A 25405-nucleotide genomic window follows, 5' to 3' on the forward strand; every position below is an offset into this window, starting at 1 on the left:
TCCGAAAGTATTAAACCTTTTAGGAAACTAAGGATAAATACTTTTATTTCTTATAATACACTTCCTCACATATTTCTCCTTCCATTCTGTCAACCCTTAAAGTCAATGATGCTTTCTAAACGTATCAAAGCCCTTCTTTCAGGTTGTAGCTTGTCTTCTGAGTTCCTTCCTTCTCTCCTAAGTTAGCACAGAGCCACAGGACAGTCTGTGTTGGCAGGATCTCTGGAGCTTATTTAGTCCAACCTTCCTGTTGGAAGCAGGTCGGAGATGAGGTTGTCCGGTGGCCTGTCAGGGGAAATCAAAGATTTCCAATGAGCAAGGCAGCACTACTGAGAGAATGAAAGCAGGATTGGTGCTGGGAATTTTAGCAGACTTCCAAAACCCTGACTCTTTTGCCCTGAAGAGATGGCATTTTCAGAGAATCCTTGAAGAGCAAGACAACCCTGGGAGCCCCAAACGCTATGAATGGAACAGGCAGGCAGCAGCACTTCTAGTATTCCTAGATCTCAGAGTGGAAGGTGACTACAGATCTGAGTTCCAGGCAGGCATCTCTTGCTTGCCAATTGTCATGAAATTAAACTTGTATACTCAAACTACAGGAGACCCTGCATGTCACATGAGAAATTCACCGTGTTACAGACGCAGGAAACAGAATTACCACATAGCCCCCTTCTTTTAAAAAAATTCCCTTTATTCTTCACAACACACTAATCCTTGAAATTTAAACACAGGTACATTCCCTGCACAGGTGCATTTATGTATCCTCACCCCTACAGTTTTCAGAATAGTAAACAAAAACTTTCAACATATTAAAGAGTAAAAAATTTAATAGTGTTTTCCCTCTGTTTTGAGGATGGTCCTTACTCCTCTAATTAGAAGAATACTGCCATGTTTAAAACACCAATGATTCAGCTGACAATAAGACAGGCTCCAATTTTGCCATCCTTATGCAGCAAGTGGTATTTTCATTTGTGGCATTCCCACTGATTTCATGAGACACAGAAATAAATCTGAGTGAAAAACAAAATTGCTATTTTCTAGATCTGGTATTTAGCTGAAAGCCAATGTAAAATCCCAGTTGTATCAATGCACACACGAATTTTCTCATCTAATTCACTGTGACCAGTTCAGCATGAAAAATATTAAGCATTTTTTGTTTATGAAATAATTCATAACCAACATCCCACTGTGTTCTAAGGCATCTCTACCTGAAAAATGATTTAGAATGCATTATTCTTGTCAGTCAAAATATCTTCAGATGTTCTGATCTTCCCTTCATTAGACTTTGGAATATTTCTGACCAAACCAATAGTGAAATACACATTTCACCATCAGCTTGAGACACCTGAAACAACAGTTTCATTTACTACAATCGCCGCAAAATATACATTATTGTTGGGCTCTCACTAGTCAAAAATATTTACAGTAATGTCATGAAAAGTTGAGAGTTCAGATGATTATCTTCAGAAACTTAATTGCTATTGAATTCCTTCAGATAAAGCTTCATAAAGTGCTGAAAAAAAGGCAGTTTAACAGTTGGCCTTCCAGTGTTTTTAACTACAGGTTTTTTGTATTTGCAGAAAAAAAATTAATTATGATTAAAATAAGTTTTAAGTTTGGAAAACATGAATAATCCAAATCAAATGCTGTTCATTTTTCACTAAGTGGTTCATTAACCACAGAAATTCAGAGTTTCACTAGGTTTATTATTGGTATACATACAGATGGATCTATGCCACTAATTTTTAGCAGATAATAAATACCTATCTTGACAATTTACAACAAAACCTGGAGTATTTATAGACAAAGTAGCCAGTATTCTCTCTCTTGATGAACAGAGACACTCTGTCTTAAAAGAAAATCTTTCACAAGCCATGCTCCATAAGACATGGTCAGCATAAAAAATTCTTTAGTACCCTTGAGAACTCTCAGTCCCTTCCTACCCTCTTCTTACTCCTCAGAATCTTGAATTTTTTGAGGATCAATGTCATCTAAAGCGGTTTCACTTTCCGGTGGACTTTCAGGTTGCAGGGCTAGTGCCTCCATCTCTTTGGAAAATTCAGGTTCTTCTGTTCCATCAGTAGGATGATTTGGATCCACTTCTTTTGTAGGATCTGGACCAGAATCTGACTGTTGTTCACTTGTAGAACTACCCTCTACTAGCTGCATTTCATCTAAACAAAAGAGAAATCACAATTAATAAACACTGAACTCCTTTGCAAGCAAATATTTTTATTGTTGAAGAACAATAACACTAGGATACTTTGCATCAACTACAGAAGTAATTAATTTAGAAAATCTTCATTTAAAAAAAACCCAAAACACTAAAGCTTTGCTTAAGTTGGTATAAGGTTACACTGGAACTAATCTTATACAAAGCTCTCATTAATTTTTCTTCCATTTTTGCCAGACTTTTTTTTTATAAGAAAGAAGAGCAGAGTAGGACACTACAGTTATTTTAACTTTCAATTCAAACATGCTTTATTGACACTATTCTTATCACCAGCTTTTCAAAGAATAGCTGAGTACAGGTGGGGTTTGTTTTAAATCAAAAAGGCATGGACATGACTACATAGGAAGTATTTCTGCATAAAACAGACTGAAGAAATTATGTGCTTAAAAACAATGAACTTTGGTTGAAATGAGGAATTCTAAAATTTGTAACTTGACTGCATGGAACAGAATCAGCTATTTCACGTTTACTCTTCAAATAATGTTTTCTGAGAAAAAAAAAGTTGTTAAATAACTTTTTTCCCCTGATTCTACCAAGTATGGCTTGCATGCTAGGAATTCTGAAAAGAAGGAGGGGAAACCCTAATTGGGAGCAGCAGTTAAATCTTGGTTTCTTGTTCTCTGTTGTGATTGATAGCCAGCCAAAAACAGTCACAGCTAGCTAGCCACAGCCCTGCCAAGGTCTCAGGTGGCAGTGAGCTAACAGCCTTCAGCTCAGGCTGAAGTGTGAACTTCCTTGACACTCACCCTTGTACAGTGGAAATGCTTCAACTCTTGGGTTTGCTTGTAGTTGCAGCTGTCACATTTGTTTTTTTAGTTATTACTTTCTTGATGTACAGGATTTGTAGGGGTATTACTAACTTTCTGATATGAAATGCTCTGATACAACACCATTCACAAGATGACCTGAAGCTCAGATGACTTCAGTGTCTTGCTAGCAGTGCATAAACTGATAAGGTCTATAGTGTGCTGGCCGTGTACCTGAATCAGTTAATGGAGATTAATATGTAGATAGTGGAGTAGAAACATAACAAAAAATGTCAATTTCCCTTTTAAGCAGGGAGGGAGAAGAGGCATCCATCAAGATCCTGCCCTTCCCTCTGAAAAGGACAACACCTGGCCACTGACTCCTTCAGGAAATATGAACCTGCAAGGGCGTGTGCTTGGCACCAGTGTGAGGCATCACTGCTCACAGCTCATTGTTTTGTTGTACTGGTATGCAATATATCCAGGGATTTCTAACATCCTTGCCTCCAACTTCCAGTCATCCTGATCCCATGTAACAGCAGCTCTTGTAACAGGATCCACAGAGGAAACTGTTGAAAACTTCAATTATTACTGATTTATATCCTGCTATTTTAAGCTGAAGTGAACAACATTACCATTGTAAGGCAACCATGATTTGTGCAGTGCACTTCTGCAATCCTTAAAACAAAGGAAGGGAAATCCAGTAAGTTGTAAAAGAGAAAAAGTGATTTCATCCCCTACTTTCCTATTATTTCACTTGGAGAAACATGGGAAGGGGCAATACAGCGTTTATTCAGTTATGTTTTAATTACTTGCTTTTTAAAGGGAGAAAACCACCGTGAGCAGTTTAAAGGCTACAGCTTGCTTTCTGCACGTTCAAAGCACACAACACAATTAACTTGATACTGTGATTATGAAGAGAAGTATTATGGGAGATTTAACATCAACATTAACCTTTGCAACTGGAAGGAGCAGGCTGCTTGCTTATTATCCGACTTGTCCTAACACCTCCAACAAAACATAGAGCAGCATTAAAGTTCTACACCAGCTTGATTAAAGATCTGGATTTTGAAACAGTGCAGTGTAAATCAGAATGCTTTCATTGTAGAAATCTGTGTAACTGCATCATTAAAAAACACATTTGGAAACCATACAGCATTTGTAAATTCAAAGGCCAGAATCCCACCAAACTCAGCTTTGCTGTTACGTTTCATCAAAGATTTTTCTCCCGACCTTAGCTGTTACAAGTTTTAAGACCTGTGAAATCGCTCTTTGTGATGCAGTTGACACAGCATTGGTTTCAGCAAGGGAACAGATTCTAACCTTTCTTTTGCTTCTTTTCTTGTTTCCTTTTTTCTTTGGCAGCTTCTAGTTCTTGTTTCTCGTGAATTTCCTTCAGAGTCTTGCAGACTTTTTTGTGGGTAAACCAGTGTATTTTCTGGCAGTTCTGGTCACAGTACATCACCTGAAAGTTACCAGAGTTATCCATTCATTTTCATGTACTAAAAGAATAGACAATTTCCTTGAGTTTCCTACTGCAGCAAGTTAAATGTCTATGCATAGCACTTAATGGCATTTTAAAGCAATTTGTAAGGTCATATGGAGTGATTCTAATCTATATAAGAATCTATAAAGAACAGTTTTTTAATTAACTCTAAAAATACAGATACTTTACTCTTTTTTTTCATTCTTAAGTGTACACACTTGGAAATCCAAGTACTCCTTCCTACTTGTGAATTTCAGGCACCTTTCCCAGAAGTAGAAACATCTTGAACATCTTCAGTGCAGGCATGCCTGCCATTCTTCCTAAGTCTACACAGTAAATAGGGAAGCATTTAAAGCCCTCAGCACCTCAGTGAAACTATTTTCTTTGATTCTTACCATTTTACATACTGAGCATCTTTTGTCTGCTCCCTTTCCCCCACAAGTTGTACAGAATTCAGCATCCACAAAACCCACTTGGCCAGTAATCGCTTGTGTAAGCACAGAAAAAGCTGTGGGGTCAGAGCCCTGAAAGACAAGAGGTGGTAACAAGATTAAAACCCAGCACCGTTGCAGAGAGGGACGTGCAAGGGAAGACCAGAAACAATTAACACAAGTGTCCGTCTCACTGAAGCTGCTGCAGCAGTAAAATCACAAAACCAAATCACAGAACTTCAACTAACATGCAGAACTTAAGATTTATCCTTAGATAAACTTTTGTGTATGAAGTTAACTTAAGCCCTGAGTTTCTGTAGTATTTTCCACTATAAGTTATTAATAAACTCCAGGTTCTTTACATCTGTAGATCCTATGCAGCAGATTTTTGAAGCTCAGTCTCTGTGCTGGCTCAGTGCACGCAGGTGCTATAGACCAAATGGTCAGAACTCGACATTTTCTATATTTAGATGTTGTTTGCAGCATCCTTCCCACGCAATGCAAACAGTAAGGTTTAGGTAACCATACATTAAAATTATTCTTTTGGACAATGATATAAATATTTGGAAAAAAAATGCAAAGTTGTTCTGGCTGTAAGTAATTCCTTAAACTGTTAGACTACCATGGAATATGGACAACTGTAACTACTACAACACTGAGATGTCCAGACTAAATCCAAGTAATTGTGCAATGACAAAGCTCAAAGGCTTCCACATAAATAAAAATTGTATCATCTCCTCCTTTCCAGTTCTGCATAATAGACAGAAATCTAATGGAATAAACTGTCATTGCTTTAAAGGCAGAAAAGACTACAGGCTCTCCTGAAAATGTTTACTCTAAAGCAAGTTGTAATGCATCACAGTGGCTTATGTTTTCACACTGTGTTTATCTTCCTGGCTTAGACAAACAGTAGAGATTGCACTAAGCCTCAGGACATTTTAGCAGACCTGGAGCCACTTAAGATGGAGGCTATATTTAATTGGCTCTGAATAATCCAAACACGTCACAGGGTTGTTCCAATTCCCCAGTGTTTGTGTGTACAACATCTTGCTCTCAGAGACCAGAGGGAACGTGCTTAAAAAAGAACAGCCACTCTTGTGTAAAATTTATTATGAAGCAATAAATAGTCCAGAAATGAAGACTGTGTTAGCAAATTCATAAGAGGACAACTGAGGTTAGATTTTTAACTTGTAATTTTGATTTCCTAATTTAGATATAAATTTTGCTGCACATTGCTTCATCTTGCCTCTCCCTCTCTGTGATTAAAGACACCTCAGAGAACGTTTCTCTTTTTTCTACCATCAGATGTTACCAACTTCTTCTGTACAATAGAACAAATGAATGCATTAAATCTAGAAAATTATTCAATCTTAAACTGAATTTAGACATTGTGAAAACAGAGCGCAAATTAATTTTCATTTTTGTCCGAATCTACCATTTCAGTAAGTGAACTGGCATGGAAAAACTGAACAGACATCCCAGAGGAGGAAAAGAAAGCTCAGAGATAGGAAAAAATGGCATCAGTTTTCTTTAAAAGCTGAGGTGTTCAAGCATTTGTTATGCGCACATGAAAAAAACACGAGTTGAAGTATTTTAGAGCACTTTCCTGCAATATGTAAAATCCAGCTCCAGAGTTTAGGGACATCAAAACCCTTTGCTTAATATAATATGCTGCAGAAGCTGAGGACAGAAAGATGCCTCAATGTTGATCTACTATGCAAGTTACTGAGAAAGGATTTTCTTGACAGGAAAAACTTACTATTTCAACAGGAGCAATACTTCTCACAAGCTGCTGGAGCAACGTAGCTTCACAGTAAGGAAACTTCCGGATACTTTCTCGAATTAGCTTCTCTTGATACACAGGGAAACCATCTTTATCTCTCCCTTTCAAGAGGCTAAATTTTATGCATGTAAAATAAGAAATCACTTGGTAAATCTTCAAGAACAAACACATACAGCATGCTATACTGTCGCCTTTCAGATTATAGAGAAGAATTCATAGTAATTTGGCAACTTCCTATGTTAAGTCCATATGTTAAAATGCAAATGAAAGTGTTTTTTTCTAAAGCACTATCATTATGAAATAAACAATATATAAATGTATGCTCTGAAACCAGGACTTACTAATTCAGCCACAGAGAAAAAGAATCTGTAAGTAAACGATCTACTATCTACATCTGACTAAAATATCAAAATGCTTTGTGCTGTTTAAAAATGATCATTATAATAATAAACACTGATACATGAACCATACCTTAAAACACCATTCCTCTTTATTATGTTTAATAACATGTTACAGTCCTTACATCTCTTTGGCTACTATTTTTTTACATGATGACTGATGAACTATTCAATGTCATTATGTAAAAGCTGACTTTGTAATTTATTTTCAGTCTCACAGAGGATTTCAGTAAAAATCTACAGAGGTGTAAGGAGAGCATGATCCTTCTAAAAGCCAGGTCACTTTGATATGTAAGATCCGGCAGTTGGTTTGTAACTCAGTAGATTTTGAAGATCTGTCTAAGTGATTTATAAGTCTAAGTCTCATCCAGAGTCTATGGGATTTGCAGTTCTCACTTGCTTAAGTGTTTTTGAAAAAAAAATCTCACCCTGTATGACTGCTGGAGAGTAAAATGGCACAAAAAATGTTCCCAGATGAACCATATTGGACACCGAGAAATTCTTTCTTCAAGCTTATCACTCTCCTTTTTTTCCATCACATATTGCTGTCTGCTGCTCCATGGCATATATGTAAATGCCAAGTTCTAATCAGTTCCAGCAAGAGCTGAAATTCTAGGAATGTTTCCTTTGTACCTTAGAAAGGACAATGTCACTTCAAACACAGAAAAAAGGGAGTGGGTACCACCCTGAAGTAAATGCAGCTGGGATTATTCAACAAGTTATTTGTCATAGCCTTCATCCAAGCCAATCCAATCTATTCCTTCAGTTGTCTTTTTCCTGGTATCTGCAATGCCAGGGCATGCACGTGCTTTCAGACCTCTCTGTAGAAAAACTCACCTTTTGATAAATCCATCTAGTTTATCCTCTCGCTCTTTTAAAAATGTAATACATTTCTGGAAGATGCAACTGATGTAGTGCATTTTCATAGCAAGAACTTCATTCATGTCTTTCTGCTTCATGCATTTCTCACAGATGAGATCCAGAACCCTGTAACATTTCTGCAGTGCTTCTACTTCGGCCAACAGAGGGTTCTCTTTCACCAGCAACACGATCTAGGATAAAGATTGAAGAAAATGTAATCCAGTTAAGATTTGTGCATTGGCATTAAAGCTTATATAGCTCATAGTAGCTAAATTTCAGTGGAGTTTCTAATCTTCTTCTACTTCCTTCTTATGCAGTCTTCTCTTTCTTTTTCCAGTCATTATTTAGCAGTATTATTCAGTATACTGTAATTCACAGTTCCCATACAAGAAAGCATGTAAAACTAAGACTGGTATTAAAAATAGCAAGTTTGATTTTTTTTTAGAATAAGAACTGGAACAATAAAAGCTACTCCTAAAGAAAGTTATAGAAACTACCATACACTATTCTAAAATCTCTTTTTCAACGTTAAAATAAACGGGACTTGTATGATTTCAGCAGTTTCACAGAACACATCAACATCACATAATCGTGGAGTACTTCCTGTAGCCTAGTAAAGCACTGACTAAAATGTTCTAACAGGAAACTGTACGCTCTACTCACTCAGTTACCTGCCACTGGTGCACTACTGTCTCTGTGTACTGCAGATACCTGGCTGGAAACTCTTAACAAATTCTGGACTTTGATTGGCAAGCCCAAGGAATTTGTATTTGGATTTAGGTGTATTCTTTTCTCTGAACTACACTGGAAGAGCAAACCATAAGACATTATTGTTCAGCAATATCCTGGGAAGTAAAAAAAAACATCCTCTTTCACATACTTTCAGAAACAGCAGCAGTGGTAGATGTTACTGCAGCAAACCAGTGAAGAAGGTAAGAAGATAGATGCTGAGAAAAGCACTGAGAGAACAATGAGATTTTGTTGAGACAGGAAATTGTTCTATGTTTCCACCTCAAGTGGGGCTGAGAAATAAAGCCAAAAAAGACAGCTATTTATGGTTACTGATAAAAGACATTAGAATCTCTCCACTTAAAGGTGTTAGTTCAAGATTCTGGTGCATACAAACACTGAAATAATTTTTTAATCACTTCTAAACATTGAGCCTGATTCTTCCTCATTTTCAGAAGTAGTTCAATTAGCAGATAATGCTTTTGATCTCAATTGAACTTGCAGAAGAGCCAAATGCTTTCCAACACAAGGAACAGCTCCCACACCAACAAACACATACAATTTACAACAAACACATACAATAACTCCACCTTAACAGGATGCATGTTGGTAGTAGTAATAATTTTATGCAGAGGCCCAGCTAATTTTACTGGCAGTTTTGGTTCTTTGTCTAAGCCTTGTGGTTTAGTATAGTAATCCAGCCTTTCACGTGGAAAGAAGTTGTTGATGACAGTCACACAGTCATGTTGACCTAAAGGCACAGAAGAAAAAAATCACCAGTGAAATAGTAACAAAAAAACCAAACCTAAACCCAAATCTAATATAAACAATACAAGTGAGAATTACCCACATGCAAAGGAGCCTTTTTTGCACTGCAAAGAGGCAACTCTAGTCATTCTCTTGTGCGTAGCTTTAATCTTCAGTGTTATTAACTTACCGACTCCCAGCAGGGAATGCCCTCATGAAAATTCATTTTTAATATCCTGTCCGCTTCCTGCATCCTCTTTCCCTGGTAAGCTACAACTAAGAATAGTTATTTCTCCCTCAAATTATACTATTCTAGTAGTCACATACTGGTGTCATAATTTTGGAAGATAAGATTTTTCCATTTTGTACTTTTAAAATTAATAACATTTGCATTGAGACTTGTAAGTTTTCAGACCAGAAGCAGATATTTCTGTATTAACCTAGGTGGGAGAAGTTATAAGAACAGAACATGCTTAAAGTTTACCAAAAATAAAAGGACTGTAATGAAAGTAACAAGATGAGAAGTTACACCCTCTTCTTGTTTTTGACATCTGACAATACAATGGATTACTTGACTAAAGGGAAAGTAAAACTTATCTTTTCTAGTTCAGGACCACATTATTTAAATTGATTGATTTGTCTTGGCACTAATCCTATAATCAGAAGAAGACACAGCCAACCAAATTTCAGCATTTAAAATCCTCCACTGTTTTAGAAGAGACAGCTCTGAGCTAATAGAGCGCAGTATAAGACAAATGATAGGGGAAGAAATATCCTCACTTCCCACACAGGCAGATGAATTAATGTTGATTGGACAAAGAATAAAAAAAGGAACAGGAATAGATTGCAATGTGCAGACTTTGACAGAGTAGTGTATCTCAGTATGCCTGAAAATATTTATGCTACCTTGGTGATGTGATGAGATTTTAAACAAAAATTCTCAAAAATTACGTTGGAGATAATATTCCCCATTCACTCCATACAGCATCACATTGGAAAAGACTCTCCAAATCCAAAGGATAATTAATAGGAATCAACTTTTCTCATACATTAAGTGAATAGTTAAGGTACTGCTGCTCAAACCTCAGGTGAGCAATGTCAGCCTTTTCTTCCTTAAAACAGCAGAATGAGATAAAATGGAACCTGAAACTTAGCACTAAATCACTATTCAAAGAAGTAAATCTACATGGCAAGGTTGGCTTTTATTCAGAACACCAAAAGGACTTGAAAGGGAATTCTCAAGCATTTAAACACCATTAGAGGGTTGTGTTTGAAAGAAAATCCAGGTCCTCATTTTTGGTTTTTGGGAAGCAATAGCTGTGCCATTGAAAATGACTCCACCGAACCTCATAATATTTTATCAATTCTCCTTGCTAGAGAAAAAGTGGAACATTAAGTCAGGAACTTAGTATTGTCAAGGAGGGTAAAAACTTTAAAAAGGGTTTATAAAAACAAACAAAAAAAGACCAAAAAAAAAGAGAAACACAACAACAGCAAAAAAGCCTGTTGCATGTTTTGCCACGGATAATTCTGCATGCTGGAATGACAAATCTTTCTTATTCTAGTGACCTGAACTTGGTCAGTAAGTGGTGACTACCTCAGAAGAGGTGCCAAGACTTCTCCCTCTCCCAGAAGCTGGAGAAGGGCAGGGAGTGGCTCACTGCCAGCACACAGCTGCAACACCCAGCTGAGTTCCTGACTCCTGGCACTACAGTCGTCCTTTCCCACAAGGGAAGCTCCAATCAGCACTTGGGGCTACACTTCGGACCCCTCCAGTGTAACCAACTTCCTCTTACTATTTCCAAAGTAGTGACATTGCAAAAACTAACACACTTGGACAGTAGCACCTGTTCTCACAGGTAAGATCATCTGTGTTTTTAGGAACTCAAACATGGGAATGGAACACAGATTGACTCTTACATTATGAGATGCGGAAAACAAAGCTCAACAATGTGTCAGTTCAGAACAAGTCATTAAATAATGTTTCTGTAACAAAAAGCATCAGAATCTAACTTTACTTCTTTAGGAGTTTAGGAAATTATAATAATTTTCATCTTACCCACAAAAGCAGCCATCTGAGCTGCTGTCCTTCCCACAGAGTTGACAACATCAGTTTCTGCTCCAGCCTCTAACATCATCCAGGTGATTTCTTTATTTCCTGAATTTGCAGGAAAGATAGAGGGAATGAACAAAGAGAAATCAGAACTTGTAATTCTCTATGCTTCAGAAAAAGATGTACTGAATTTCTTGAAGTCCAGAACAACACTAAGGAAAATGAATGTTCTTAATGTTGCTATTTTAAGCATGGATTAAGAGAAAGGCATGTGCTTATTTAGAGTTCCAGCTGGTGTAAATCTGCTCTCTGTAAGGCACAATCAGCTTCCCATGGAGCTTATGGGAGTCATACCCATGTAGCTACACTAGAGCTTGGTCCCTCTGGAAAGCAGGATAGAGGGAAATTCTATTAATCTAGTTTAACAGTTCAGCTACATTCACTTTTCTAAGAAGAAAAACACATTCAGGACTATGATGTAGCAGGAACACAGTGAACAGAACAGATTGTTCCTTTCTCCACAGTGGGAACTGGGTGTTCAGACTGGGCTAAATACCAAGTAAAATGAAGCTAAAATTTGATGGGAAGATTAGATGACTTAATTGGTGCCCTTCAGAAGCTAAAAAAGGACACTTGTCACCACTCCTGCTGGTTTTGCTTTCAAAGGTATTCTTACTTTAACAGTTTTTGTGCTGATGCTAAGTACAGAAAAGTGAATACAAAAAGGGGATGGTGGATGAAAATCAGTGTTTAAAAACAAAGTCACTGCGTCAGTAGTACTCGTGTACCTTTTGTGCTCACAGATAACTGATCCTAAGCTTTCACACCCAGGATGACAGGTTAAAAGCTCAGCTATGAGAAAATGGTAAAAATCCAGCATTTTCCATAAAGCTGTAGTCATTTAACAGCCTTTAAGAGTTCTCATCTATTTTCTGCAGCTGTGATATTGCTCAATGTCACAGAACACTGGAATTTCCAAAATCTTTTTACCAAAGTTGTAGCTGAAAAATAATCTGATGATCTAGTTAAGGTTGTTAAGGTTTATATACACATATAAGCCTTTTTTTAAATACTTACAATGAAAGAAGGCAGTTTAAACTCTACCTGCTAAGAAACCTGATTCCTCTAGAATCTCATTTTTGGGAAGACATAAGTAGCCTAGTAAAGAAGATATTTAAAATAACCTAATATTCCCGAATTGAATCCTTTCCCCAGAAGGAACAAGGTTTTAATGTAGTGTCTTTTTCTCACTCAAGGAAATTACTGTTCCTGCCATCAGGGAAAAAGAATAGCAAGAGGAAAGCTGCAAACCATCATTTGAGACAGGAGAAGATATATACAGCTATAAGCACTCTCATGAAAGAAGAATGTAAGAGAAGAGTGAAAATTATTGTGGGAAAACATGTTTCTAAAACTTACTAAATGCATTTTTTAAAGTCCACACGATAGTTGCAAAAATAATGTAGGAGAAAGAAAATTTGAAAAATATTGGATTGAGAAGTCTCAAAGATTACCAAAAGCTACTGGTGCAGCATCGTTTTCAGTGTAACACAGTCTAAGTAAACAGAATGTATCCAACTGCACAACAAAACTGTCCCAGGGAAGTGAATGTCAAGATCTCTAACAAACAGGACAAAGTAGGTACAGGACAAGTAGACTGTATGTCTCAAAATGCTGAACACAATCAATTTTTATATGAGCCTGAACAGAGGATTTTACTGGTCATGACATAGTTGCATGGTTCACATAAATAACAGCAAACCTGAATAATAAAAGCATATCAACACTTTTAAATTATTAACTTATGGCAAATTGTACCCACTGATGTAACAAAAATCAATAAAACTTGTCTGAGTTTAGTAAGAAGTTACCTGAAAGTCCAGCAAACATCAAGGCAGTGTATCCATGCTCATGTTCATTGCAGTTTACATCAGCTCCGTGTCTCAAGAGCAATCTGCACATGTCCACCTTCCCTTTGTAAGCTGCGTGCATCAGAGGGGTCATGCCATGCTGCCAAAAGAAAGGAGAAGCAAGTAGCATAAAAAAAAATGTTACATCTCTTGATCTTCATACCACTGATCATTTTTGCTTGGCCATACATATTCAGTATAACTACCAAAGACTGACATAGTAATTTATTTACAAAAAAACCTCATAAAATCTTGATGAAAAGATATGGTTACTAACATGCAGCAGATTTCCATGTCAGTTTTCTGATTATACTGAGCTATAGATTTGAAAACAGAGCAGTGTTGAACAAAAGAAAACCATTCACAGTCCATTTATCATTATCCTTTTATGTAAGACATTAGTGTTGAAGACAACTAATGTTTCTGCTAGTTGGAAAAGCTTAGTTTAGAAAACTTGTTAGCTTCCTGCTCATTCTTTTCTTCCCTGCTGTGGCTTATATGATAAGCAGCAAGAGAGTTAGAAAAGGGCTGCTGTTGTTTTAAACATTACAAAGATTTGCAGGCTCTGAAATCCATCTTGCTCATTTTTAGTTATGATTTCTGGTAATTTTCTCTCTGGCCATTCTCTCCCACTTCTCCACCTTTTTGGCATTGTGTCCATGACACAGAGGTCTGAAAGCCCTCAGAGACACACAGCTCTTGTCAGACTTTTACAAACCTGGCTGCTTTGACCAACTGCCCCAAAAGGATTCACTTCAGCATGGGAGGAACTAAGATGTGATTATAAATGTAAAGCTGGGCAAAAGCCAAAGGAAATTTTCAGAACTAGGGTGAACTGTTAGTGCAGGCTCTCTCCCTCTGCATTTTCAGAATATAGTATATTTTTTCCAATATGCTGCTTATTTTCACTTAACATCAGGTCAGGATTCATGTTATCAGCCAAGACACTTTAATTGCCTAAGAACACCCTCCAACACTGCATACCAGGAAGAGTGCTTTAGTTTGTCCCTAAAAAAAAAACCAAAAAACAAAAAAGGCATTCTATTCCTTTCTTTGCCAGCCAAGGCTGTGTGCTTGAGTACATTCATGTATACCATTACTGCAGCTCTGTAAATGCCTGGTAATGTGATAATCTGAAATAATGTAATTGTCAGTTTGAGCCTTCACGTAATTTCTTGTTTCAATTTGTGACTGAATGAAACTCAAGTAAGTTTAATTTATCAGCATAATTTTCAAAAAAATTTCTAAAGGTGAGGGAAACTGCAAAAGTTAAAAGTATAATAACTTTAAGGTATTACAGTTTCATTACTCTCCATCCTAACTGGAAATAATAAAAAGTGCTTACTTGATGAATTTTATTTTAGTAACCTACATATTTGGGTAAACTGCAATACAAACTGGCAGTGAAGAAACAAAATGCCTAAAAACTTCACTTCATGAATATGAAACAGACTGTCTTTGCTAGATTTCATTTGGGGTGTCACAAGAGTTGAATTAAGACTTTCTGTCCTATTATATACAATATATTTTATTATATTATATTTCATAGTGTTACATCCAAAGCAATTTTACAGGCCAGTCCCAGTCTGGAGTCACAGCAGGGATTTGTCTCCTTTAGCAGCACAGAAAGGTACTGCAGTAAGGGAATATAAACACAGCACAGTTTTTGATGAGAGAAAGAATTTTTAGAAAACAATGACTTTTAAGTTTGGTTATATCTTGAAAGCCAGTTCTTTCAATTAAGATCTGAAGATTATATGACAAAGTAAAGAACTGGGTTTGTTTTATCCTCTCCTCCCAGAAAACTGTTTTTAAAATCCTTTGATTAGATTTTGGAAGTGTCAGGCTGTGGTGTGGATCAAAAAAACATATCAGGCAGAAAATGTGTGGACAGTTGCCATAAAATTGGATTTAAAGTCACACTAATATCAGTTTTTCACGTTCACAGCAAACAAAAGATGGTCAGGCTAGACACAAGTTTATCTGGAAATGCTTGGTATCCTGTATTATGTCCCTACACCAAAACTGGCTTGACTGGAAATACTTTTCTCACAGGTATTTTCTCATCTCTGTTTTCTCACAGATGGCATTTGGATTGTCAATACAACGAACTTAAAAGACAAAACTTGCAGATGGTTTATTAAGAATTCAGATGAAACAAATTTTTGTTCCACTATGAAACATCAGATGAAGGATCCATTTTCTAGCAGTGACCATGCAACCTTCTTCTGACCAAAAAAATCGAGCTTTTTAATCTTATTGTTCAGGACAAAAATGAATCCTTTCCAGGTGGTTTTTTGCAGGTATGCTACATGGTAACATCTCTTCTCTTCTACAGGGCTGTAAGTATTCCCTGTATGTCTACCATACAACAGAAATAGAGTTTGCAGTGCCTCTAAAAATTACCTGGCACTTCTCTTGAATGGGTTCTCCAGCTCACCAACCGACAAGGCCTCCCTAGCACAACAGGGCTCTTGGCACAGCCAGCCTGGCCATTACAGACCATCCTTCCCAGTTCCTCATGTTGAAAATAACCCAAAAGCAGACTGAGGAATGGGATTCCCACAACTGCTGCCACGGTGGGGAAGTCAAGTGATGAAAAAAACCCTAAAAAGTGAACTCTGGGGTCAGTGGAGGGGCAGGCAGATGAGTACCAGAACCAGGGAGGGGCTGGACTCCACCACCAGACACAGAGGAAGAAGAAAGCAGGTCAATGTCTCTTCAACGTCCAGCTGAGGTGTGCTTGAATGGGATGAATAAAAACAAATTTATAAAGATAAAAAGCTAGAAAAGCAACCTTCTGCCTCCTAGGAGCTACAAAGGAAGCTTCCAACAAAACTCCTGCTCAACCTTCATCAGCCAGAGGAGCGGGGAAACACAGGACAGCTACAGAACAAGAAATGGGAGAAAGAAAGAAACAAAAAATACACAAACTATCTCCCACTCCAGTGACATGTGCATATTTGCCACAAAACCTCTCCGTTTTGTGAACATTTAAACATTCATGCTGACTGCTAAGAACACAGACATCACACGTGTATTGTTTTGTGGATAGCATGATGACAATTCACCACAGAAATAGCCACATAAACCTGTGTTTCTCGAGTGAAAAGTGCAATGCAAGTGCTCCCAACATTCCTATGCTCACTTCCCCCTTCTTCTCAGCCTTGTCAAGATGTGGCATACAGGCTGGATCACACAGGAGCAGGTCCTCAGCAGATACTGGGGTACACTAAGACATTGCACATGTGAGTACCAGATATTTAAATGGAGTGGGAAAAATCCAAAAAAGGAAAAGAGCTGTCACAACCCTAGCTGAAAAACTGCATAGACATTTACATGCCAGCAATACTAAAGCATTCATGTCTCCCTTTCCCAGCTCATTTTCCAATGAGGAACACAGCCCAACATTAACACAGAAAGAGTGTCTTATTTTACCCGTTAGATTCAGGCAACATTTCAAGTCATAAAATTATAAACAAAACACGTAATTCTAAGTTTGGCTTTTACTTGAGACAGTATTTGGGACATTAGTAAAAATTATATAAAAAGAAGAGGTGCTACAAGGCAGAAATACTTGTTGATGTATATCTTCAAAATCAACTCTCTGGTACTGAATGCTGCTAATCTAGAAATACAACTTGACTCTTTCCTGGATGAAAGCCTTTAGAAATTTCACCCTTCAAGCTTTTGCATAAGATTGCCCTTACACATCTTAAATTTCCTAAAAGCAGCATTTGGAAGCAGGTCAACAGTAACATGCACAAATAATTTTAGCTGTAGCTAAGTATGGACTAATTAGAATACGAAATACTAATCAGTAAGTGTCAATCACAGCTATAGCTCTCCTTTATAGTCACATCCTGCTCAGCTGCTGGTTTCACATATGTAACACATTAGATTCCTCTGATGATCTTTCAGTTCATCTGCAGTGATGAAAAGTTAAAGCCTACATCAATCAGCAACCTGAATTGAAACCAGATAATTCTTACTAGCAGTGGAATTTTCTTTGGTTTGTGCATTTTTAAGTACTATGCAAAAAAAATCAAAAGACAAAACTCTTCCTCTCAACAAAGGCCAAAGATGTGGGCATTTTCTGCTAGCAGAGGATATTCATACTAGAATAGCAAGATCTATTACCCGAAGAACCCTCCATTGAACATACTCAGTATGAGTGAAGTTACACACATCTCAGCCATGAATAAGCAGGCTGCTGCTGTAATGCCCAGGAAGTGCTTGGTTCTGTAGCACAGAGAAGGGGACTGTTTTTAAATGATGTATTACGGAACTGAGCAGTTGAATTACCAAACTAGAGGAAAGTAGTAATGCCACTAATGCCAGATGATAGTTCTGTATGTAAGAAGATTATGAACAACCTTACAGTTATTTTAAATAGAGAAAAATCATGTACTTTTTAGGTCAAGTCTATTAGCTTAATCTGCAGAAAATAGGGCATATAGTAACTACAGTGCTCCTTTGCAACCTTAACTACCAATAGGACCAAAGGAAACTTCCACAGCTGGAAAGCCTTCCTTGAGCCTGCCTTTCTATAACAATCTGAAATATTTCAGCCACATGCTGCAGATGAAGCTCAAGTCAACAAAGTGCTGACAAAGTCATACTATTTACAAGCTCTGCACTCTCAGGGGAAAGAAAAGTCCTGAACACTTTCTCCCTGTCCTGGGGTACAATGCAAAAATGTGTATTCTATCACCACGTGCTGAAATGTGGGAGGGGTGGTGATCCTTATCTCTGTGGGAGATATCCTCTGCTGATGTGCCATCTGATAAGATGGGGGGATGATCATCGTTGTCTATTCACAACCCATCCTTCCTCCAGAAGATATATTCTGTTAATGGGCCATTAAGTCCTATTGTGTGACTGATAAGATTACATCACCCCATTGGGAGATGCTCCAGCCAGGGAGAGGAGCCAAGCCTTTCCTACCTAGATAAAAAACTGGGGTTTGGGACACGAAGACAGACCTTTCCACTGGATCCCAGAGGAAAGTCAGGCTTTTTCCACATCATCGCTGGATCTTCAGAGGAAAACTGCACCTTCTACAGGAGCACTGCTTCAACTGAACCACATCCGTCATCCAGGAGGACTGCAGCCACCATTTATACGGACTGCTACCAACACCCTGACTGACAGGGTGTCAGGTTGTATTTCTGACTCTATCGGTGGTTTTTCTTTTGTATTATTGCATGTATTTTATTTTTTCTCTTTTTTCCTATTAAATTGTATTACTGACTTAGAGTCTCTCACTGGTTTTGCTTTCAAACCAATACACTCCCATACTAAATTTCCAAATTCACAACCACTCCATTTAAAATGGGACAAAAAATTACTAAGCAGTGTGCATTTAAGTTAAATATATTTGTGTTTATTTTACATCCATTTCTATAGCCAATGTATTTGTCCTAATGTTTGAGGACACCTGAATTTAAATGTCCCTGAAGTTTTAAAATTGTAAAACCTTTAAGGACCAGTGCATTTCTTTGTTTTCATAAAGACAGTGATTAAGCCTAAATATTCTTCCTTTCTTCGTCTACCTAAATCCACAAAGAAACAATAAAACAATTAATTTGCTCAGAAAGGGTGCTGAGAAAAAACGGGACTGAATCTCCTGGATATCTCCAACCTTCTGGAAGATGGGCATCTGGGAAACTCACAGGAGTGAAGGGATCCTACTCTGTGCTGACACACCCAGCAGAGCTTGGCAGACAGCAGGCGGTTAAGGGTATGAGGGAGTCTTGGAACAAGGGCAGGAAAAGCAAGCACACTTAGAGGAATAATTTTTTATTTTGAAATATACGTACCAACAGCAGAATCGATGCCGAAATACTGCATCTAGCTCATATATACGTTTTTAAAGTAAGAAGCCAAAACAGTTGGAAAGAATTTGAAGAGCCACTGTTATAGCTCACTTGCTGCAGAAACATAACTTTAGGCAAGATACTTAAAAGGTCACTGCATGTGGAAGATCTTAAAATGTGACTTGGTCCTCATCTAAAGGTACATAACTGATTGTTAGTAGTTTTTAATCTACAAGAAAGTGGATCCAAGCAGTTAGAATATACGGTAAAACAAAAAATGAAAGGAACAGATTATGTGTTTTTTTTTTTTTTTTTAATTAGGAAGTGCACTATATACCAGTCTGTTGCTGGATGCTGTGAGTTCTTCAGCCTCAAATTATCGAATTGTGATTGCATGCTTGCTGTACCACAGCTAGAAGACAGAATTACATTAAACTTATTTTATTAATAAGTAAGGAAGCCCTGAAGATGGAATACTTAGGTATTGAAGTGGGAGCTCAATTCAGTTAGGAACTCATTTCCATTCTTAAAGATTTTTTTACACGAGAGAATCCACAGAATAAAAGAAGTAACTGTAGTAATATAAATGAGTAATATAAATGTGAGTTTCAGATAAGCAGCTAAGGCAACAGAGAAAAAAAATAAGACCTGATGTACTGAGAGCAGTCTCCAGATGTGGCAACAAGTAACAGATGAGGCTGATGTTTAACTGGGATTTCACACACTCTTACTCGTATATAGATATTAGAGTAACACATTGGAGCAAAAATGGGTTATGAAAGAAAAATTGTAAAGCTGACATAGCTGATGGATTTAAAAAACCTAACCAAACCTGAACACTCTCCTGTTTAATATGCATGATTACACATCATTCTTGGGGATAAAAAGGAGTCTGCAAGAAGTCCATTGCATAAACTTTTAAAGTTTTATGAGCCTTATGTATATTTAGTCAGATGTGAGCCTTAGGCAAATACTGTTAATACTATTTTTACAGCAATAGCCTGAGGCACAACTTGGATATGGTTTCTTTGAATAAGCTGCATACTTTCAACATTAATCCTGGATGTCGCACTAATACTGCAGCAAGGCTGCCATCATTCAGCACGACTTCACTTAAGGAAAACCTTTTGATGTCCATACAGTAAAGCACACTTGCAAGCATACTTATATTGTGTCTTGGGTTCCTAAAGTTCACTGTAAAGATGTTTTACAGAAACTTGTTGAAATTCATATGACAGAAATTCAAGTTTAGTATTTGACTTAAGAACAATCCAAAAATGGATCTGTTGGCAGAAAAAAAAGGCTAGCAATACCCCATGAAGCTATCTGGAAAAAAAGAAGTGGCAATTTTTCTCCATTCAGCATTCATGAGACCACATCTACAGTAAACCCTGTGCCATTTTGAGCCTTCCAGTGCAACAAAGACATGGATAAACTGTACCAAAATCAATGGAGTACCACCACTACACGGTAGGAACCTGAGCACAGTGAAGAGATGCTGCAGGAGCTTGGCTCGCTCAGCCTGGAGAAGAAATGGCTTTGGGGGGACCCAACAGCAGCCTGCCCGAGCTGACAGGGAGATCATTGAGAAGACAAACTCTTCACTTACGGTGGTAGGAGGGCAAGAGATACTGAGCCTAAGCTGAGGTTCAGACATAAGTGAAACACTTTTTCACCAAAATCACAGTAAGAGAGTAGAACAAGTTGCCCAGAAATATTGTGCAGTCTCCATCCTTAGAGATTTATAAGGCCAGAACAGATCAAAACTCAGAGCAATCTCGTCTGACCCTGGAGCTGAAACTGCTTTGAGCCAGAGGCTGAACTAAACACACCACCAGAATTTCCCAGTGATTCCTATGAAATTATAAAGCTGTGAAAAAAACACAAATTAACATTTAAATTGATAAATTACACATGGATTTAACATGCACGATGAGGAATTAGTTTTGCTTGTGTGTTACATTTCATATTAATGTTGCATGCTTTAGAAAAACATTGTAACAAGAAGAAGAAACAGGAACATCACATAACGTTCCTTTCTCCATAAACTTATTCCCATCTTCAGGTAGCACTTCAGGATTTAATCTTCTACATGTTTACCACACCCACCTGCATAAAAGGCTGTGTTTCATTTCTGATTGAGCTACTCACCTTCCAAGTATGTTTATGGTTTGGCAAAGACAGGGCTTTAGGCAATGCTGTGTCTGCCACACAGGGACTAAGCAGAGGGACTACTGCTTGTGAAGGTGACAAGAAGTCAAAGAGCACCCTCACCTGTTTTGCTGCAGTGTTTATCTTTCCTTACAAAGCTCATGCTGGAACTTGAGACAAAATACAATGCAGTTCTTTAAGTAACATTAATCCTTAAACTTTCTTAAAAAAAACAGTAAGAGCTCTTCAAAGGTTCATTATTCAGCTGCAGGCTGGAAAAAACCTGAGAGTAACTCTGATTTTCAGGGCTATAGCAATTGCTGATAGAACAATGTTATTTAACAACATGAAGGCCTTCACACCTAGCACTGTCCTTATTAAACTCAGCATAAAGCTTGCACAGTTTTGCAGTACCTCATCCAGGCAATTGACACGGACATTCTTGCTCCCCAGTAGCCTTCCAGCCTCCTCGGTGTTTCCTTTGATTAAAAATAAAAAGACACAAGGAAAAGGGAGTGAGAAATAGAGTAAACTGAGAATCTGGAGGAAAACGGTAATTTCCATTTCTCATTAGAATCAAAACCTTTGTATGTAAATTGCTTGGGATGTAGATTAACCACCAGTGAAGTAACTGCACTTAGTGAAGAAGCTTAGCAGTTATATTCTAAAAGCCAAAAGGCAAGAACTCACAACATCAAAGAGCAGTTGGAAAGCATGAACTACAAGTAAACATCCATTTTTTGTTAAGTAACTGACCTACACATAGAGGAATGGGACACTCACATGTCTCATCATAAACAGCACATGAACAGCTCCTAATGAGCATAATGATACTGAGCATTTTAACACATTTTGCTCTTTTGGAGCATCTTTTGTCTAAAAGATCTTTCTACATTCTCAAAAAAAAAGAAGTTACCTCACTTCAAGGACTTTTTGTTTTGAATGAAACATACTTTATCATTTATTCACATAATTTTTCCTGTTTCAATTTGAAATTTGCAACATATCACATTCTGAGGAGTGGAATGAATTTGCTATTGGTAATAGAGAACAGAGATAGAAAGGACAAAGACCCAGGTAGCTTGATCATTGACATTTCTAAAAATTGCCAAACGCATAAGTAGACTAAAGTCTGAAAAAAAATGTGCCAGGAAAAACAGGCTACATCTATTTTTCAATTCTACTGTCCTACTGTTTTTCAATTTCTTACCAAAATCCTTTTGGCTAAGCCACAGGTATAAGAACCTGATATAAAGCCCATTGGAAAACTATTCAGATATTGCCCATGCAGCTTCTACAGGCACAAATAGAAATAAAAGAACATTCCAAGAGTCTGAGTTTGGAGAATTTATTGCAAATGAACATAAACTTCTAATTTCTGATTCAATCATAAGCAAAGCTCTTTCAGCAGTGATGTGCTTAATAAAAATAAGCATGCATCCCTTATATTAATGATTTTCATGTTTATCTCCACTCTTTCAGAAGGAGGTAGCCATCCAGCAATTTTTCAGCAAAACAGCTCTTGCAACTTCAGTTTTGGCTAAAAATCCCATTAAAGTACTGAAAATAATTTATTTTCACAAGGCTTTTTCATGTGGTTTAACTATACTACAGGGGCTTTAACCATTTCTCTTTTAATTCATTAATTTAAGGAAAAAAAGACAATCACCTGAGTCATCTCACACACTTGATAAAGACCCCTGACTGACAGTCAGGAACCATCCACTACTTTACTCCCCCAGACATATATATATTCTAAACATGTTTTTAAGAACTGGAGATCAGTTCTCAGAAGAATATGCCAGCCAAAGAACAAACATCAGTAAGAGAAAATTTTCAAGCAGCGATCTTCAAGTAAATTTTAATACAAGAACAGCAAGTTGCATTTACAAACTCAGAGCTCTGTATGACAAAATATTTAAGGGTTTTTAACAAGACACTAAACTGATGTAAGTTAGACCTGTAGAATTGGCCAGAGCTAAAAGTTGGAGCCAGTCTCCTCATAGTGGTAGCATGGGAGGAAGCCAAGAGGTAACAAGCAGCAGCTGAACACTATGAACACAGTAAAGCAAAAAGATTGCCCAGAACAACTGTACAGCCCTCCTCCTTGGAAGTTTTCAAGACCTGATGGGATAAAGCCCTGAGCAATCACATTTGACCTCACAGCTGACGTGTTTTGAGCAGGACGCTGGCCTAGAGACCTCCTGAGGCCTCTTCCAACCTGAATTATCCCGTGACCCTAATCAGAAGCATTAGGTAAGTTAGACAGAGGTGTCTGCAAGACTAAGGTCTGAAACTCTTATTAAAGTGAGTAAATCAAACTGGCTGTGGTCCACAGTAAATTCACTGCTGACTGTACTATGCTTGTGTCTCTGACGCTCAGGAACATTTTAATACAACTGAGAGTGAACTACCAAAATGTAGTAGAACTTTCATGGGTTCAAATTGCCTGGAAACTACATATAGAAGTGTATGGAACACAAAGTGTTTCTAGTTTACCTCCAACTAATGAATGTTGCTCATGATTTTCAAAATACCAGTCAGAGGGTAACTAGAAATTCACATTGCTGGACCAGGAAACCCAAATGACAGAAAGTTCCCCTGGCAACAAGCTTTCGTGCCAGATAGTGTGATGAAACTGTGACACTGACATGAAATGCAAAATCATAGAATGGGTCAGGTTAGAAGGTACCACAATAGTCTGGTTATCTGGTCCAACCTTCCTGTTCAAGCAGGCTCATCCTAGAGCACATGGCAGAGAACTGCATCCAGACAGCTCTCGAGTATCTTCAGTGTCGGAGACTCCACAACTTCTCTGGTTAATCTGCTCCTATGCATGGTCAACTGCACAGCAAAGAAGTTCTTCCTCTTATTCAGGTGGAATTTTCTGTGCATCAGTTTCTACCCATTGCCCCGTGTCCTGTTGCTTGACACCACTGGGAAGAGCCTGGCTCCATCATCTTGACACCCTTCCTTCAGGCCTTGACCCCCTCTCCTGTCTCTAACAGGACAGTACAAGATGGTACAAGCGATAGCAAAATAGAACATCATAAGGGATAAGAGGTGCACAACATCCCAAACAAGCTCAAGTTCTCGACACGTGAGAATAACGTGTCTGCAAAGATGCCCTGGTCTGGCAACAGCACGTGGGGAAAAGATTACAGCACGCGAGAAGATTGGATTATCTCCAAGAAAATTTTTTTCTTTTTGGCAGTGGACATTAACAGCAATAATTCGGCAAATATCAAGAGACATTATCAGTAAAATGCAAGCTTTCCTTGGCAGTTAGACCCGCCCAGTTGAGCTTCCCCAGCTCGACTGCACCGCAACGGGGCCCCCACTGCACTCGCTGGGTGCCGTGGGCCTGCCCGAGAGGAAAGTAAACCACGGGAACGGTAAACCACTCTCCCCGGCAGGGACAAGGGCGACGGCCCGAAGGTGGGGCGGGAAGGCGGGCGGCCCTCAGCGCCGGGACGTGAGGAGGGCGGCCGGGGCCGAGGGGAGTCGGCGGCGAGCGGCCGCTAACGGCGCCTCACCCACCGCCCCCAACGTGCGAGGACACGAAATCCCTCCCGGGGCACGACCAGCGGGGCCCGTGGGAGCTGCGGCCCGGGGCCGCGAGCGCCGAGGGCCGGGAGGGCTCACCTGTGGCGATCACTGCCAGCAAGTCCTTCTCCTCCGCGCTCAAGTCACCTTTCCTGGGGGGAGCCATCGCGGCCCCCGCGCACGGTAAGGCGGGATCAGCCCGGGACGGCTCCAGCAGCACCCCCAGCCGCGGCACCGCCCCCACCCGCTCCTCGCGGAGCCTTCCGCCCGCAGCCCCGCCCTGCCGGGGCCGGCCGTGGGGCGAACCATTCCTGCCCAGGGATGGGGGCCTCTGCATGCCAGACTCTCGTCCTCCGCCAGCTTCCCAGCCTCTGCTGTCGGAGAGAAGGAGTCCCTCTGCTCTGCCCCTTATTTTCAAGTTCAGAAATGCATTACTCTTTTCTTTTGTCTCCCATTTTTGGTTCTCTCCGCGGCTCCTTCGTTCGTCCCCCCCGGGGCGGTGCCGGGAGTGG

At 38.8% G+C, this 25405-nt stretch overlaps 1 protein-coding gene across 4 annotated transcripts; it reads right to left on the reverse strand.

The window, feature by feature from the left end:
• Positions 1 to 28: 28 nt before the first annotated feature.
• ANKMY2 (ankyrin repeat and MYND domain containing 2) lies at positions 29 to 25167 on the reverse strand. 4 transcript variants are annotated; one of them, XM_014894402.2, is made up of 11 exons: positions 24993 to 25167; positions 21762 to 21826; positions 13339 to 13477; positions 11474 to 11572; positions 9258 to 9418; positions 7915 to 8129; positions 6656 to 6791; positions 4861 to 4989; positions 4303 to 4444; positions 1955 to 2174; positions 29 to 285 (listed from the first exon to the last, which is right to left on the reverse strand). In XM_014894402.2, the coding sequence occupies exons 1-11, from the start codon at positions 25057 to 25059 to the stop codon at positions 234 to 236; spliced, it is 1425 nt and encodes a 474-aa protein (XP_014749888.1). In that variant the 5' UTR covers positions 25060 to 25167; the 3' UTR covers positions 29 to 233. The 4 variants fall into 4 exon arrangements, with proteins under 4 accessions (XP_014749888.1, XP_014749890.1, XP_014749889.1 ...); XM_014894404.2 differs by having other exon boundaries at positions 1944 to 2174; XM_014894403.2 differs by having other exon boundaries at positions 1917 to 2174.
• Between the last annotated feature and the right edge of the window lie 238 nt (positions 25168 to 25405).

This window comes from Sturnus vulgaris, chromosome 1 (genome assembly GCF_052056855.1).
Source record: "Sturnus vulgaris isolate bStuVul1 chromosome 1, bStuVul1.hap1, whole genome shotgun sequence".
Lineage (NCBI taxonomy): Eukaryota > Metazoa > Chordata > Aves > Passeriformes > Sturnidae > Sturnus > Sturnus vulgaris.